General features: G+C 34.5%; 3 protein-coding genes across 7 annotated transcripts; 2 read left to right on the top strand and 1 right to left on the bottom strand.

The window, feature by feature from the left end:
• Window positions 1-5,803: 5,803 nt before the first annotated feature.
• On the bottom strand, window positions 5,804-6,734 carry LOC112527766 (methyltransferase-like protein 13). Its single transcript, XM_025138563.1, has 3 exons — window positions 6,426-6,734; window positions 5,954-6,331; window positions 5,804-5,818 (listed from the first exon to the last, which is right to left on the bottom strand). Exons 1-3 carry the CDS (start codon window positions 6,732-6,734, stop codon window positions 5,804-5,806), a joined length of 702 nt encoding a protein of 233 aa, XP_024994331.1.
• Window positions 6,735-7,671: 937 nt separating this feature from the next.
• On the top strand, window positions 7,672-9,093 carry LOC112527783 (methyltransferase-like protein 13). Its single transcript, XM_025138587.1, has one exon. It carries the CDS (start codon window positions 7,672-7,674, stop codon window positions 9,091-9,093), a length of 1,422 nt encoding a protein of 473 aa, XP_024994355.1.
• Window positions 9,094-10,418: 1,325 nt separating this feature from the next.
• On the top strand, window positions 10,419-12,903 carry LOC112514500 (uncharacterized RNA-binding protein C1827.05c). Of its 5 annotated transcripts, none has more exons than XM_025121019.1 (10): window positions 10,419-10,517; window positions 10,663-10,773; window positions 11,006-11,120; window positions 11,223-11,278; window positions 11,449-11,496; window positions 11,584-11,681; window positions 12,125-12,194; window positions 12,297-12,407; window positions 12,498-12,572; window positions 12,657-12,903. In XM_025121019.1, exons 2-9 carry the CDS (start codon window positions 10,675-10,677, stop codon window positions 12,543-12,545), a joined length of 645 nt encoding a protein of 214 aa, XP_024976787.1. In that variant the 5' UTR covers window positions 10,419-10,517; window positions 10,663-10,674; the 3' UTR covers window positions 12,546-12,572; window positions 12,657-12,903. The 5 variants fall into 5 exon arrangements, with proteins under 5 accessions (XP_024976787.1, XP_024976803.1, XP_024976811.1 ...); XM_025121035.1 differs by having other exon boundaries at window positions 12,662-12,903; XM_025121043.1 differs by having other exon boundaries at window positions 12,498-12,557.
• Window positions 12,904-13,710: the final 807 nt, after the last annotated feature.

Genomic DNA, 13,710 nt, shown 5'->3' on the forward strand with positions numbered 1-13,710 from the left:
ATGGAAGTTATGGTGAGAATCATAAAAAAAAATCTTCACCCTTTGGGTTTGGTTCCGGTGGCAATGGAAGTTATGGTGAGAATCATAAAAAAAAAATATTCACCCTTTAATCAATCCTTATTGAAAATGTTAACACCAATGATATGCATCGAGATGCATTGGATCAATTACCTTCATAAATGTAATTCATGTGTGAACATGATATTAAAAGTGATCAAATGGTTCAGATCTCTTCTTATGTTTTTCAGTTGAACTTTTTTTCTCGTACGGTCGTTCACCTATAACCTTAAATGGGATTTTTAATTAAAGCTATGATCTTCTCTTTCGGGCCTGATCCTAGCCAAAATTCTAGGGCTGATTTTGGGTCTGTTAGCCGAACCTAGTCATGAATCCTACCTTTTTTTTAATCTTCTATAAATAAAATTACACAAAAATGTTATTCAATTTTTTTATAATTATGATTTTGAAATTGGATACTAAAATACACTTTAAGCATTTGATTACTTGAATTTACTTTTTTTTTTCAAAAAACTTAAATTATAATTTATAAATACTCAGAAAAATCAGTCCCTATGCATACAAGTGGTCATGGTTCATTACTGTAAACAAGAACCAGATCCGGTCTTGAATATTAAGAAATTTCATAACTGGTCCCATGACAGACCGGGAAAAATATGGCACTAGGGCTGTAAACGAACCGAACGTCCAGCAAACCGTTCGGTGGGAGGTTCGTTTATGTTCGCTTATTTAATAAACGAATGGATATGAACCTTTTTTTTTGTTCGTTTAGTTAAACGAATGAATATGAACAAAAGTCTCGTTCATTCATTTATGTTTGTGAACATTCGTTAATTTACCTTTCGTTTATGTTTGTTTATATGTTAAATTTAATATATAATCTTTTATTTTTTTTTACTTTGAATTCAAATAACATTCATTTATGTTCGTTTAGCATGTTAACGAACGAACATAAATGAACACAAACACTCCTGATTTCTACACGAACGAACACGAACACAAAGATTTTTGTTCGTTTACCGTTCGTATTCGTTCGTTTGTTCGGTTAAGTTAGACGAACGAACATTACAAGCCTCTGTTCGTGTTCATTCGGTTCGTCTACTATGGCACACGTCTATCCTCCAGACAAATAGATGGCCAAATGGGCCTGTCCGGCTCGTCACAGGCGGAGGACCGGGACCGACGGTTATTGTTTTCATTCAAAAACAAAGGTCTGGCCGACGGTTATTATAGGGCCGTCTCGAGACTGGACTGATTTTTAAAAAAATATATATATATTTTTATATGCATTCCGAACTTTCTAAGTGTATTTGATTGAAAATCAAATTAGAAATTACAATAAACATAATTTTTTTAAGTGTATTTGATTGAAAACCAATTATAAAACTATAATAAAACGTATATTTTTTATTAATCTGGATATACAACCCGCTATGCGAGCCGACTAATCGCAGGGAGACTATTTGCTTTGCAGACATCCCGGAGTCACCGCGTTTGAACCTTCGTGGCCACAGGGGCGTTTTTATTTTTCCTTAGATTTGAACTTGTGACCTCCTGGTACTTTAGACATTTGGAATCAAGATCAAACCAATCAAACATCGCCCTTGTGGTTATAGAGCATAACTTTTAAGTGTATTAGATTGAAAACCAATTATAAAGTTACAATAAAACGTATTTTTTAAGTGTATTTGATTTACATATTTAGATATTTTAAAATGTATTAAAATAACATTAATTTTATTTTAAAATTTTTTTATCAAAAAGGAATTTTAAAAAAAATATATAAAAAGTTTTGTTTAATATAGTATCGGTTTGGGTCCGACCCAGGACCAGTTAACATAACCAGTTACAAGTAGCCTTAGTTGGGATTTAGTAATTTCGACGGTACCGATCCGGTCCAGTTTGTTAGTATTTCAGCCCAATACCAATTTATCTCAATCCGAGATCGGTTTTTGACCATGTCTTCAGTAGCCTAAAGTCTTGATTCTAGAAAAATAAAGGCCCAATCGGCAATCTAAGGCTATTATTATTTGAACCACTAGCAATGTCCAATAGCCCAATCATACTTTATGGGCCTACCCCCATATACGTGGCAATCCATTTCTTTGAGTACACGGAACGGAACCTAATAAATGAGGTTTTCCCTTGGCATAAATAGCATCACATATCGGAAAAATAAAGACGCATACCACATTTTTTACAGGTGATCGAAAAATGAGTCGATGACGCGATACATCTCCGACGATCTTCAAGAACAGAGTCAACTTTCTGTAGCCCAAAATCTGAAGCCATTTTTATTTTTCATTTAATACGTTTAACTCCGTAAATAAAACAATATCTGAATGTATGTTTACTGCACCATCTAGGGTTTGTTGTATCTATTAAGCCGTGACATTCCCAACCCTATCCTTCCCTCAAAACCCGCCTCTACTTTATTCTTTGTATGCAATTAACGCTCTCCCTCGTTAATAGTCGTTTGATAYTGCACGATTTAATATTTCTTCATCTCATGTATTTAGATATATAACTTAGGGTTTGGTTCCGTTGGCAATGGAAGTCATTGTGAGAATCGTTAAAAAATATCTTCACCATTTGATTAATCATAATTGAAAATGTCAACACCAATGAGATGCATCAGATCAATTCCTTTTTAAAGTGTTATTTATGTGTGAACATGATATTAAAAGTGATCAAATCGTTAAGATTTTTTTTATGCTTTTCACTTTAACTCTTTTTACCGTTCGCTTATATATTAAATTTAATATATAATCTTTTATTTATTTACATTGAATCCAAATAATATTTATTATTGTTCGTTTAGCCCATTCGTTTAACATGTTAACGAACGAACATAAACGAATACGAACACACTTGATTTCTAAACGAACGAACACGAACACAAAGATTTTTCTTCGTTTACAGTTCGTGTTCGTTCGGTTCGTTTGCAACCCTATATGGTACACGTCTATCTTCCAAACATGAGATGGCCAAATGGGCCCGTTCGGCCCATCATCGGCAGAGGACCGGGACCGACGGTTTGGGACCGGTTATAGGCCCGGCCTGAGATTGGCCCGATTTATTTTCAATTTTTTTATATGTATTTATAGCTTTCTAAGTGTATTTGATTGAAAATCAAATTATAAATTACAATAAAACATAATATTTTAAGTGTATTTGATTGAAATCAATTATAAAACTATAACAAAATGTAACTTTTAAGTGTATTTGATTGAAAACCAATTATAAAACTACAATAAAACATATTTTTTTTTGTGTATTTGATTTACCTATTTAGATATTTTAAAATGTATTAGAATAATATTAAAATATTTTTAAAAATTTAATTTAAATAAAAAAAATTTAAAAAATATTAAAAAAAGTTTTGTTTAATATAGTATAGGTTTGGGTCTGGTCCGGGACTAGTTATCGTAACCGGTTATAAGTACCCTCAAGTGGGACTTAGTATTTTCAACAGGACCGGTCCGAATTATTAGTGTTTCAGCTCGGTACCAATTTGTCCCGACCTGAGCCGGTTTTTGATCATGTCTTCAGTAGTCTAGACTCTATATTCTAGAAAAATAAAGGCCCAATCGGAAATCTAAGGCTTATTACTATTGGGGCTACCCCCATACGTGGCAATCCATTTCTTTGAGCACACGGAACGAAATACGTGGCAATCCATTTCTTTGAGTACACGGAACCCAATACGTGGCAATCTATTTCTTTGAGTACACGGAACCCAACAAATGCGGTTTTCCCTTCGCATAAATAGCATCACATATCGAAAAAATAAAGACGCATTGCACATTTTTTTAGGTGATCGGAAAAGGAGTCGATGATGCGATACATCTCCGACGATCTTCAAGAACACCGTCAACTTTCTGTAGCCCAAAATCTGAAGCCATTTTTATTTTTTATTTAATACGTTTAACTGTATCGATAGCCGTAAATAAAACAATATCTGAATGTTTGTTTACGACACCGTCTAGGGTTTGTTGTATCTATTAAGCCGTGACATTCCCAACCCTATTCTTCCCTCAAAACCCGCCTCTCCTCTATTCTTCCTATGCAATCACCACTCTCCCTCCTTAATCGTCATTTGATATTGCATATTTCTTCATATTATGTATTTTGATATATAACTTAGGGTTCGGTTCTGGTGGCAATGGAAGTTATGGCAAGAATCATAAAAAAAGATCTTCACGCTTTGGTCAAACATAATTGAAAATGTCAACACCAATGAAATCGAGATGCACATGATCAATTCCTTTCTGAAGTATAATTCATATGTGAACATGATATTAAAATGATCAAAGGGTTCATATCTCTTTTTATGTTTTTCACTTTAACTATTTTTCTTACACGATCCTTCACTTATAACCTTAAATGGGATTTTTAATTAAATCTATGACACTCTCATCAGTATGTAATGTAACAATGAAATATACACTCGAATACAATTTGAAAAGTGATATCATAGTCTCTTTGAGTAATAGTTATTAGTTTATATTAGTATTGTAGTATTGATAAGAATTGATTTATAAACATAAACTAGTTGTGTACCCGCGCAATGCGGCGGGAGCCATGAATTTAACGATTTTGAAGTTCCACTGGTTTTATAAGATAAGATTTAATGATGATATATGTTACACTTGATCTTTACCTACTAATACAATTTGAATAAATAAGAGTTATGTATCTAATTACAGACTATCGATTAAAAAAATTGTATGATAGTTTAAAATCCAACATATTTAWACGACTCCACAAATGTGTTCGATTTACACCAAGAGCAAAGAACCAAGAAACTTGAGTTTTAAGATAAACACTCAAAACCAATAAAAAAAACTACAAATTTGATAGATCATAAGCCATGAAAAGACAAAAAAAATTGGTTTTAGAATGAAATTTCAACTGCTTACCCTCTTTCTTGTCCAGAAACTCAGATTAAGGTTGAATTAATACATGTATATATATATATATATATATATTTCAAAAAAATCCAAAAACATATTAATTTAGAACATATTATACAGTGCAATTTGGACAGCCTAAACCCAAAATATATAGTATATATAAAAATAAATAACTATAAAAGTATAAATCGTAAATATAAAAAATATTTTTTTACAATATATATATATATATATATAATATAATTATGTCAAAAACTATTTAATATTGGACTCATTTCGAAGGTATTAACGAGACGATTATAATAGTGTAACTTGTTAAAATAAAAATATATTTTTTAAACATGTTTTAATTGATATACGATTATGTATATTAATTTGATAAAAGTTTAAAATGAAACATTTAAAAGTAAATGACGTAAAATAAATTAATTAACTAATTATAGGAGTATAAAATGTAAATTTAAAATTATAATTTTAAAATATGGGTTGTGAGAGGGTGAATGTATGTTAGGTGAGGAGGGGGTGAAAAAGTGAAAAAGTGATATAAATGGTATCTTGGTCATTTAGTATTTTAAGACTTTAAGATTTTTTTGAATTTGCTTTATAAGATAGTATAGATATAACTATAAAGTAGCGTGCAAACTATGGACAACGAAGCTTGTTGACGATTTGATGCATCCCCTAAACATGTATGTTTTTCGTGGGGAATGTATCAAATAGAAGGTTGAGAGTCATAAAAGAAATGGACAAAACTAGCATTTTTATGGGGATCTTGTTCTTGATTATGATGTATGTTTACATTTAATGAGCCATATGCTTCTCATTGAATCTACAAAAATTGTACTTCAATGTGGGATGCAGATTCCTTCCTATGTCTTGCTTTTCTGATGAAATAACAAAGTATGATGACTATAACTAGTAACAGGTCGAATAAACCTGTTATGTGAACTGTACTGGAATAGGCTCTTTGAAATCACATTTCCTTTATATAGTATATATATGCTCCTGAAATCACATGCCTCAGCCTTTTGGATAAAAGCATTGTCATGGTCATTAGATGCTATTGGCGACACTGTGGCCACAAGAACAAATTTATCTTCGTTCTCGATGTTTATTTCATGGACATTATGAAAAACATCTTGAAGTTCTTGTATCAATGTCACATAGAAACGTTCGTCAGGAGGGACTACATTGATGACAAAAAAACCATGATCATGAAGAACTGATTTAGAAGCCTGGAAAAAGGGCTTCCTAACACTTTCCGGTGGAGGAGCACTAATGCCGGTTCTAACATCACTTGAATCCAAATCCACCATGACAACATCAAATTTAGCATTCAAACAATCAATATTAACCTGCAAATCATGGGTGTCCCCTTTCATCCGTCCACAAGCAACCTTTTCAATCAATTCGATAGCATCTCCAAGAATTAGTCGAATAGAATTCCTATCATTTAACCCAAAAATACTGCCTTGCAATGCTTAAAACAACCTCATCAGCCTCCACTCCAACAACTTCAAATCCCAGTCGAGTGTTCAAGAAACTTAACAAAGCACCACCTCCAACCCCTAAACACAAAGCTCTTGGAATAAACCCTTGTTTCATCCGCTGATCAAGAAGTGAAACAATCAAGAAAAGACCAGAAACCACAACAGTCAAATATGGCTGAACCAAAACCCTTGTATCAACCCTAAACTCCACTTCACTCATTTCCCTCAAACTTGGCAAAAACCCTAAATTACCCACAACATTTCCAGTAGTACGAATAAGAGGGATTTCTGATTGTATCAAGTTAGGCATTCTTTTAAACCTCAACCTCCTTCTCGAATCTTTGTTGCTATCAACGCTACTTTCCACTTCAACAAGAAATTCACCAACAAAGGGACCCACAAATCTACTCACAGTCACACGGTACAACGTAGTATCTTCATATGTCAAGAATACGGGTTCGGGCAAACCATTTTGAAAACACTCTACGAGATGCAAATCAATTACTTATGGTTTCAATTCGACTTCTAGTTTCTCCTTATCGACGGTATCATTATGCTAACATGTTTGTAGCTCCATAACATTTTTTGCCAACAATCGTAAGTTATATTATAACTGCCGTTCAATTCAAAGAATATATTACTAGATGGATACATTTGATGGGTAATCCTCTTGATAAAGCAATAGTAACATATAAATGTAGATACGCTCTAATAAACTCAAAACACATAAAAAATAAAAGAGATATTCTTCAAATTAGGGGGTGTTTAGAATTGCTTATAAAAGCTGTTTTTTAACTTATTTCCGTCTGACATCGGTGATAAGCTGTTTTCTGGTGTTTGGATAAGAAAAAAAATGCTTATACCGGTGCCAAACCGATAATAAACTGTTTTTGATAAGTTAATCTTTCATGACTTACGAAAAACTGCTTATTATCAATTTACAATTTTAACATTGTTTTATTTAACTCCGATTTGATACGCACATAAATTAATAAATATTTTTTCAAAAAAACATAAATTATTTTAAATAAACAATCACAAACACCGCTGACATTAACCATAGTACATAAACAATAGGGATGGCTTACGTTCAACTGGTACGGAACATGAAAGAGCGCTCTGGGAATTGAGGAATCTATGTAAAAATGGCAGCGATGATCGCCATTTCAGATCAAACGTATACTTTTGATTCTGGATGATTTTGTGACAGTTTCGATTTCTGCAACTGATTTTTTCAACCCTTAGCAATGTCGCTGGACACATCAAAAATCAAAACCCTAACTCCATCTCAGTTCATCACTTTCACAATTCCAAACCCTATTCCACACCCTACCGCACGCCACTGCTATCTCCGCAGTCCGGTGCTCCGCGTCGCCCTCCTTGATTCTCCAATCGTCACCTCTGATGGTGATGTTCCATTAATCGCCGCCATGGTTGTACCGGGCCACCGGGAATCAGACTGGATCTTCTCTACTGAATCCGGCCATTTTCAGCTCTTATTCAACTTCTCCAACGTCTCCCGCTTGGTTCTTATCGGTAATAATCCCCCGCCTAATTCAGAACCCTCCATTTATGTCCGCCCTCCGGTTACTGATACCGTCGATAAGGAGAAATTAGAAGATGAACTGAAACCATTAGTAATCGCTCTGCATCCCGTAGAGTGTTTTCAAAATGGTTTGCCCGAACCCGTATTTTTGACATATGAAGATACTACGCTGTATCGTGTGACTATAAATAGATCTGTGGGTCCCTTTGTTGGTGAATTTCTTGTTGAAGATGTTGAAGTGGAAAGTAACGTTGATTGCAATAAAGATTTGAGAAGGAGGTTGAGGTTTAAAAGAATGCCTAACTTGATACAATCAGAGATCCCTCTTATTCCTACTGTTGGTAATGTCGTGGGTAATTTGGGGTTAGATTTGCCAAGTTTGAGGAAAATGAACGAAGTGAAGTTTAGGGTTGATACAGGGGTTTTGATTCAGCCATACTTGACTGCTATGGTTTCTGGTCTTTTCTTGATTGTTTCACTTCTTGATCGGCGGATGAAACAAGGGTTTATTCCAAGAGCTTTGTGCTTAGGGGTTGGAGGTGGTGCTTTGTTAAGTTTCTTGAACACTCGACTGGGGTTTGAAGTTGTTGGAGTGGAGGCCGATGAGGTTGTTTTAAGCGTTGCAAGGCAGTATTTTGGGTTAAATGATAGGAATTCTATTCGACTAATTCTTGGAGATGCTATCGAATTGATTGAAAAGGCTGCCAGCCGACGAACGAAAGGGGACACCCATGATTTGCAGGTTAATATTGATTGTTTGAATGCTAAATTTGATGTTGTGATGGTGGATTTGGATTCAAGTGATGCTAGAACCGGCATTAGTGCTCCTCCACCGGAAATTGTTAGGAAGCCCGTTTTCCAGGCTGCTAGATCAGTTCTTCATGATCATGGTGTTTTTGTCATCAATGTAGTCCCTCCTGACGAACGTTTCTATGTGACACTGATACAAGAACTTCAAGATGTTTTTCACAAGGTCCATGAAATAAATGTTGAGAACGAAGATAATTTTGTTCTTGTGGGCACCGTGTCGCCAATAGCATCTAATGACCATGACAATGCTTTATCCAGAAGGCTGAGATGTGCGATTTCTGGAGCATCTATAGACTCTATAATGGAATTATGATTTCAAAGAGCCTATTCCAGTGCAATTCACAGAACAGGTTTATTCGATTCTTACTAGTTATAGTCATCATACTTTGTTTCTTCATTAGAAAAGCAAGACGTAGGGAGAAATCTGCATCCCACATTGAAGTACAGTTTCTGTAGGTTTGATGAGAAGCAGATAGCTCATTAAATGTAAACATACATCGTAGTCAAGAACAAGATTACCGCAAAACTTGTCAATTCTGTCCATTTCTTTTTCTGCGATCAACTTGGTGTTTAATTCATCTAGAAAAAAGCTATATGTTTAGAGGATGCATCAAATTGTCAACAGCCATCTCTCTGTAGATTTGTTAGTTTGAATGATATGCATAATGTGTTGATAAACTGTCAAACCAGAAATCTTATTTATCCTGGAAACAGGAGTAGCTTTTCTGCAAAATCTTGCAAGAAGTTTGAGATTTCAGGGTTTGGGGTTCATTATCTGATAAAAAACCAGATCCTATGATCATGTTGTTGCTGGTTTTCCTGTTTCCTTTTTTCTTGATTTTGAAAATTGAAGCAAAGTGTATGTTGTTGTTCAAGGATCCAAGACTGTGGGCATCTATTTTTGGTATATTTGGCTTTGTAAGTCATGAACTTTTTCTTTGAATAAAAAACTATTGAATTTTCCAATTTTGAATTATTAAGTCTATGGACAGTTCTATTTTGAATGAATAAACCATCGAACTTTTAAAAATTGGTTATCTACAAATTTTTAACCCACAAAATTACGTGAAACTGGTTAGATTCCCGTTTCTAAAACTTGGATTGGATTTACAAACCCAGAAAGAAGAAGGCAATCGAAAAGGGAAACAAAAAACAAGAAGTGTTTCTAAGTAGATCAAGGTTTTCTGAAACTTCCTTCCGAGATATAAAATGTGTTTTGTGTATGGTTTTCATACCCTGCGTTCGCATACGTGGTTTGTTGGAATTGTTGTGTACATGCTTGTCGAATTAGTAGATAGTGGTTTCCAAATTTGAATTTCGCTTTGGAGGTAGGTGTTCTCGAAGGTGATGGAGAAGGGAGATGAACGAGATGGGAGTGGGGAGAGGGAGGGGTTTCTGAATGACCAAAATAATTCTCGTTACTAGAACGTGGGCACTTAACAAAGGAATTTAACGGAAATTAAGGTCAAGGACCAATGATGAAAGCAAATTAGAAGTACGAGGACTGATACGAAAGAACAATAATATAATAGATATAATTTTAGTTTATTTTAGTAGAGGGTTAAATTCGTAAATCTTTCATAGTTCAGGGTTTGTAGCTGGCTATTTAATATATATTAAACCCAAATAGGTTACGGGCTCAACAGCTCCACACTCCCTATTTCTATTCGCTTCTCGCCGCCGCGAACCCTCGTTGATAACCACCGTCTTCTTTCTCCGCCATTAACGTACGCAAAGGTTTGTACGTATTTAGGAATTCTCATTATATAGTCGTTTCTTCATCGCACCTTTTAATTTCTTTATATTCTTGTTTAATATCCGATTTCTTTTTTCATATCAAAAGTTAACCTCTCCCAGTTTTATTTACATCACCGCATATCAGTCGAATTTGAAGATGGGGATGAAGGCGAAAAAGTCGATGATGAAGAAAGCAAAAAAGGGTTCATCCCAGTTGACGGCGTCTGTTCGAAAAGAGGAAGCTGCCGATTTCTTGGTGAGTTTTAAGCACCATGTTTAATATTTCTAATCATGTTTTAGGTTTTATTTTATTACCTCCATTCCAATTTGTAGTATTTGTTACAAAGTTTAACGAAGTTGTTAGGTCCTAAATAGAAATTTGAAAAGTACCCAGTTTCAGGATTCACTTCTTTTTGGATATGAAGGGATTATTTGATTAGATGGTAATGTTTGATTGATTTGTATTTGTTTATATGTGTACGAAATAGCCATTAGAGGGTGGTCCAGCTCGAAAACTGCCAATTATCGAAAACTCAGAAAATAAAGCTGCTGTGTTGTATATTGGAAGAATCCCTCATGGATTTTACGAGAATGAAATGGAAGGTAAATTTTGGTAAAGGAGCTGTTTCGAATGTTGGAAGATCTGTTAGGATGACAAACTATGACTTGCTTTAACATGGCTTTTTTTTCGCATTGTTCATGTAGCCTTTTTCAAGCAATTTGGAGAAATCAAGAGGATAAGAATTGCACGGAACAGGAAGGTTAGATCTTTACCTTGTTCACATCAAAAGTGTAGTTTTGAAGTTGTTTCTGGTACCATGTTATGAAAAAATAATGTGTTCGTTGTTTGTTTTCTCTTATGTATAATTATGTTACGAAATCGTATAGATGTTCTTTGATTTAACGTAGCCCTTTTGTCTATTCTTACCAGACAGGAAAATCCAAGCATTTTGGGTTCCTTGAGTTTGCGTCTCCTGAGGTTGAACGTTATTCAACCTATATTTTGACTACATATTTTCTGTTTATTCTTGGGAGACCTGAATTTCTTATTTATCAATCTGTTCAGGTGGCAAAGATTGTTGCTGAAACCATGCACAACTACCTCTTGTTTGAGCATTTGTTGCAAGTACAGCTCGTTCCTCCTGAGCGTGTTCATCCCAAGCTGTAAGCATTAGAAATTCTAACATAATGTGCTTGGATTGTTTGTTCTGTGTCCTGTGGTCTTGTTATTTATTGGCTGGAGATTTCATAGAACGTTTGCTTTTTGCTTACTGGCGTATTGATGTGTTTCATACCCAATTACACATGGATATTATCATGCAGCAATTGAAGACCTTTGGGATTGAGATGGATGATCTTCATAGTTGACATAGTGAACAGATAAACATGTGACATTAGTTTAACAGTGGTTCATGTTGAGAAACTTATCTATATGATTTCTTCAAGTGCCTGTTGGAACAATTGTATCTAGAGCTTGATTTTTGTTCTGCTTTTTTTTGGTATCGGTTAGATACAAGATTTGGGATGAAAATGTCGGTTTGTAGTGCATTTGATTGTGTTACAAGTGGGTAATGGGTGGTTGTTTTACTTGGGAACTTTTTTTATAGGTGGAAAGGTGTTAATCGTTATTACAAACCTCTGGACTGGGTTCATATCGAACGTAAACGTCAAAACAAGGTATAATATATGCCACTCTTTTCGTTCAAGAAGTCTTTCTTTCAGATTTGACTTTATGCTGTATATGGCCACACTGGGTTAACTTTAATTTGATGGATTCAGGAAAGGACATTTGAAGAGCACAGGAAGTTGGTAGATGGAATCTTGAAAAGGGACCAGAGAAGGCGCAAGAAGATTGAAGCTGCTGGTATTGACTACGAGTACCCAGAAATCGTAAGAATCTATTGATCCTTACTTATCAACGGTCTTCACATATGTTTCCCGTTGAAGTCCATGACTTATTTTACTGAATCTGATAAACAGGTGGGAAGTAATGAGCCTGCACCAAAGAAGATCAGATTTGAAGATTAAGCCACTTTGGAGGTAGGGGCTAGCAAAGTAAGCATCTTTCGCGTTCTTTTTTCTTTATGAAATCCCCGTTTGCATCCACAGTTAGGGTTAACCGTGCAATGATTTATATAGGGCAGGTGACGAAATGAATAGAAGAAATCTCTGATTAACTTACCAACAAGAAGAACAGTTTTTCTTCTGGTGTGTTTCTGCATATGTAGTTTGCTTGGCCTCTATTTTATGGCTTTTTGGGTGTAGCTTTTAGTAAAGTAGAAAGATGGAAATGTAGTTGAAATTCAGTATTTTCAATGGTTTATGTTATATCGATAATTCATATCTGAAACTGTTTTGATTGTATGTCAATGGTTTCTTTCAAGTCTATTTCGAGTTCAATAGAACATAAGTATTATTGTAATTCTTGATCTACATCGATATTTGCTACATAACTGATGTCATATACGCTGAAAATCCGTTTATTAGATACAATAGATGTGAAGTATGAAGATTTGAACTTTTATCGACAAAGTTTGTTATATTTTATCCTATTTAAAATTTGAGGTAAAGAAATTTCTAAGGAAAATCCGTTGGATCTTTAGAGAGTTTTTTTACCTCGAAAAAAAGATCTTAATCTACAATCAAATGAGATATATTCGTTTATAAAGTTACAGGACTCGTATATCAACTCCCGTGAAACAAAACTTGGAAATCAAAGGAGAGTAACGACAATGAAGATGAGAAGAACACTTATAATGAGTTACAACTTGCAACATTTTTGCCATTAAAACCTTTTTCACGCATCATGGGGTTTTGTTGTTTCGTTAATACCCTATGATCATCTATACTACCAGATTTGAGAAAAGTTATAAAAACAACCTAAAACGCTTAAGGTACTATCTTTTGATGCACACAGTCTTGATTAAAATATCACAAGCACATGTACAACTTCTTAATTCTTTTACATCCTCTTGGTTTACTTCGCCAAAGCTTCTCTTCCCATGATAATCAATTGTTTTTCTTCTCAACATGACGACTCAGAGCTCACTTTCCCTCCTAAATTGACCTCCTTGTTTACATATTAATCGATACCGGTTCATTCTCGATTCAAGGTATCCTTCTCGATTCAAGGTATCATCTACTGCTACTGTCTACCCTAATGGTTTCTGTTTTTATCGATTCATTAGCTTTC

Source organism: Cynara cardunculus, assembly GCF_001531365.2.
Source record: "Cynara cardunculus var. scolymus isolate 2C chromosome LG 1, CcrdV1, whole genome shotgun sequence".
Taxonomy (NCBI): domain Eukaryota; kingdom Viridiplantae; phylum Streptophyta; class Magnoliopsida; order Asterales; family Asteraceae; genus Cynara; species Cynara cardunculus.

Excerpts from the sequence above, each read along its gene's own strand:
- LOC112527766 (XM_025138563.1), bottom strand. The coding sequence starts at position 6,734 with ATGCCTAACTTGATACAATCAGAAATCCCTCTTATTCGTACTACTGGA. Across the intron at positions 6,332-6,425 it reads TTGGAGTGGAGGCTGATGAG|GTTGCTTGTGGACGGATGAA; the intron begins GTTGTTTTAAGC and ends TTGATTGAAAAG.
- LOC112527783 (XM_025138587.1), top strand. The coding sequence starts at position 7,672 with ATGTCGCTGGACACATCAAAAATCAAAACCCTAACTCCATCTCAGTTC.
- LOC112514500 (XM_025121010.1), top strand. The coding sequence starts at position 10,675 with ATGGGGATGAAGGCGAAAAAGTCGATGATGAAGAAAGCAAAAAAGGGT. Across the intron at positions 10,774-11,005 it reads AGGAAGCTGCCGATTTCTTG|CCATTAGAGGGTGGTCCAGC; the intron begins GTGAGTTTTAAG and ends TGTACGAAATAG. Across the intron at positions 12,195-12,296 it reads AACGTAAACGTCAAAACAAG|GAAAGGACATTTGAAGAGCA; the intron begins GTATAATATATG and ends TGATGGATTCAG.